Genomic DNA, 2,782 nt, shown 5'->3' on the forward strand with positions numbered 1-2,782 from the left:
TGTTTGTTTTCCTCTCATTTGATACAAGCTTGAGGCCACAGTTGGTGCCCAAAAAATAATGTGTTTTATCAAATTTTAATTTGATGACAAACTGGTACTAGCGTTGGAGATGGTCTTAGGGGTAAAATTGATTATCTCTGTTTTTTTTTCTTTCAAAATTGAATTTTTTATTTTTCATTTTTAATGAATTTTTAATATTTTAAGTAAACTTTTAATTTTTTAGATATGTGTAATCTAGATACCCTTAGAAACTGGGCTTTAACCTCCCTTTCCATACTAACCAAGGGAGAAATTAGGCTTTAGGGGGAGAGGGATTATGCCAGATCAGATCAGAAAGCTTTAGAGCAGGACCAATAGAAGATTCACACCAGTTAATAGCACCTTTAACAGTAAAAATACCTGCAAGGTCAGCTTTCCACAAAATAGTATCATTACAATCCAAACTCAAAACAGGGCCCTCCTCTAGAACATCATAAAGCCTCAGAAGTTCATCTTCCTCCCATGCCAATAAAGGTCTTTTGAAATTAAATGCCCAGATGTTCTGATTTCTGGCCCTAAACCACTGCATATGCAAAGATATGTCCCTTTCCACTGATAAGTAGTATAATCTGGGAAATTAGGACTTCAAACAAGTGGTTCCCAGCCAATTATCAACCCAGAAACTAAGTCTTTCACCATTGCCAATCCTGAGTTCAGCATTGTACAAATAATAGTTAAACAAGATGCTGTTAGATTCATTAACAAGGATGATGTCACTTCACACTCTAGAAATATGGGTTGCCTCCACATGAAAAGGAAACCACCTTCCCCTCTCTGACTTGTACTTACTGTAGATGAGTTGTTTCCATAAAGAGTTGTCTTCCTTTCCAAATCTCCACCACCACCACTTAACAAGTAAGCTATTGCTCACCACCTTTAAGTTTCGAATCCCCAACCCACCTAGCTTTTTATCCATGGTTACATCCTGCCATTTCACCAGGTGGACTTTCTTGTTGACCTCAGAATCACCTAACAAAAAAGCTACTTGGATCTTATCAATCTCTTTTCCCACACTTCTGGGCAACCTAAACAGAGACAAGTAATAAACAGGTAATGAAGATAGAACCAATTTGATTAATGTTACTCTGCTGGCAAAGGACAGTAGCCTCCTTTTCTACCTAATTAGTTTCTTCCTAAATTTCTCCACCACAAGCTTCCATGTTGCTCTCCTTGATGGATTGGCCCCTAATGGCATTCCAAGATACTTCAAAGGGAGCTTTTGGCACTTACATTTAGTCTAGAAGCAAAGGTTTGCACAACAACATCAGGAATGCCTACACTACATACAGTACTCTTATGAAGATTGATCCTCAACCCAAAAATAATCTCAAAGCATCTGAGTATTCTTTTCACAATTAACACTTCTAACCACTTGGCTTCATAGAAAATAATTGTGTCATCCGCGAACTGGAGATGGGAAATATTAATGCCACTAGAGCCAATGGTTATCCCTTTAACCATGCCCAACCCCTTTGCTCTTGTAAGAACCAGATTGAGACCTTCAACCACCACATTAAATAGGAAATGTGATAATGGGTCACCTTGTCTTAGCCTTTTTTTAGGACAAAACTCATGTGTAGGTGAACCATTAACCAGCACAGAAACTTTAGCTGAAGAAATGCAGAGACGGATCCCATTCACCCACTGAGCACCAAACCCCAAATTGGATAGCATTTGGGTAAGAAAGTTCCAATTTACTGTATCATAAGCTTTTGGAAATCCAATTTCAAAATCAAGCCTTTTCTTCTAGATTTCTTCCACCAATCCACCGCCTCATTAACTATCAATACACCATCCAAAATATTCCTTCCCCCTAGGAATGCAAATTGGGCAGTATCTATCACATCAGGTAGAACTCTTTTCATTCTATTGGAAAGAACCTTGGAAAGAATTTTATATGTCGAGTTTATAAGACTAATAGGCCTAAAATCTTATATGCCAGAAGGGTTATCTGTTTTGGGAACCAAAGTAATGAAAGAACTATTTAAACCCCCACCAAACTGCTGTTGGTGAAGAATTCCTGCCGGAAAGAGAGGACATCACATTTCATGAATTTCCATCCCTTTTGGAAGTAGGTCATATTAAACCCATCAGGGCCAGGAGCATTTTTACTGTCACAATCTGAAACTGCAGCCCAAATTTCGTCTTAAGAGAATTTCACTTTTAAACTACTGAAATGCTGGCTCTGTTGGATTACTTTAAATGGGCGCATTAGCTTGGGTCTGTGTTGCCAATGTTCAAAAAAATTACATCTGAAGTGATCATACATAACTTATCTCACCTCTATAGGATACTTCACTGCTGGCCCATTCACTAACATAGAGTCAATTGCATTAATATTCTGTCTTTTCGTAGCTATGACGTGAAAAAAATTAGTGTTTTTATCTCCTTTTAAACTCCAGTTCAACCTTGACTTTTGCAACCAAATTCTTTCCAACATGTTTCTGAGCTTCCATACTTCGCCTCTCACCTCTCTGCTCCACCTGCCTTCATCCTCATCCAGATTTCTACTCTTAGCAATTAACTCCAGGGCATGAAATTTCCCTTTAGCTTGTTTCAGTTTAGACTCTATATTCCCAAACACTTTAACATTCCACTTTTTTAAAGCTTGTTTAAGTTCCTTGAGTTTGGTTTTTATTTTGTAACCAGCGCAACCATCTACCTGGGTGCCCTTCCAAACTTTTTTCAATTCAGACATGAAGGAAGGATGAGCTGCCCATGCATTGATGAATCTAAAGGGCTT

The 2,782-nt window shown here is 38.2% G+C and overlaps 1 protein-coding gene across 1 annotated transcript; it reads right to left on the minus strand.

Annotated features, from left to right (window-relative positions):
• Window positions 1-292: 292 nt before the first annotated feature.
• LOC145799594 (uncharacterized) lies at window positions 293-1,713 on the minus strand. Its single transcript, XM_082889192.1, has 5 exons — window positions 1,327-1,713; window positions 1,158-1,243; window positions 829-1,064; window positions 631-686; window positions 293-562 (listed from the first exon to the last, which is right to left on the minus strand). Exons 1-5 carry the CDS (start codon window positions 1,711-1,713, stop codon window positions 293-295), a joined length of 1,035 nt encoding a protein of 344 aa, XP_082745318.1.
• Between the last annotated feature and the right edge of the window lie 1,069 nt (window positions 1,714-2,782).

The sequence above is a fragment of the Camellia sinensis genome, chromosome 9 (assembly GCF_055761805.1).
Source record: "Camellia sinensis isolate YWXY chromosome 9, ASM5576180v1, whole genome shotgun sequence".
Taxonomy (NCBI): Eukaryota; Viridiplantae; Streptophyta; class Magnoliopsida; order Ericales; family Theaceae; genus Camellia; species Camellia sinensis.

What these genes read in the sequence shown, in the direction of transcription:
- LOC145799594 (XM_082889192.1), bottom strand. Translation starts at nt 1,713, where the DNA reads ATGCTATCCAATTTGGGGTTTGGTGCTCAGTGGGTGAATGGGATCCGT. An exon ending in TCAATCTTCATAAGAGTACT is followed by an intron (nt 1,244 to 1,326) that starts GTATGTAGTGTA and finishes CTCCCTTTGAAG; the next exon opens with TATCTTGGAATGCCATTAGG. An exon ending in TTTAGGAAGAAACTAATTAG is followed by an intron (nt 1,065 to 1,157) that starts GTAGAAAAGGAG and finishes GTCTCTGTTTAG; the next exon opens with GTTGCCCAGAAGTGTGGGAA.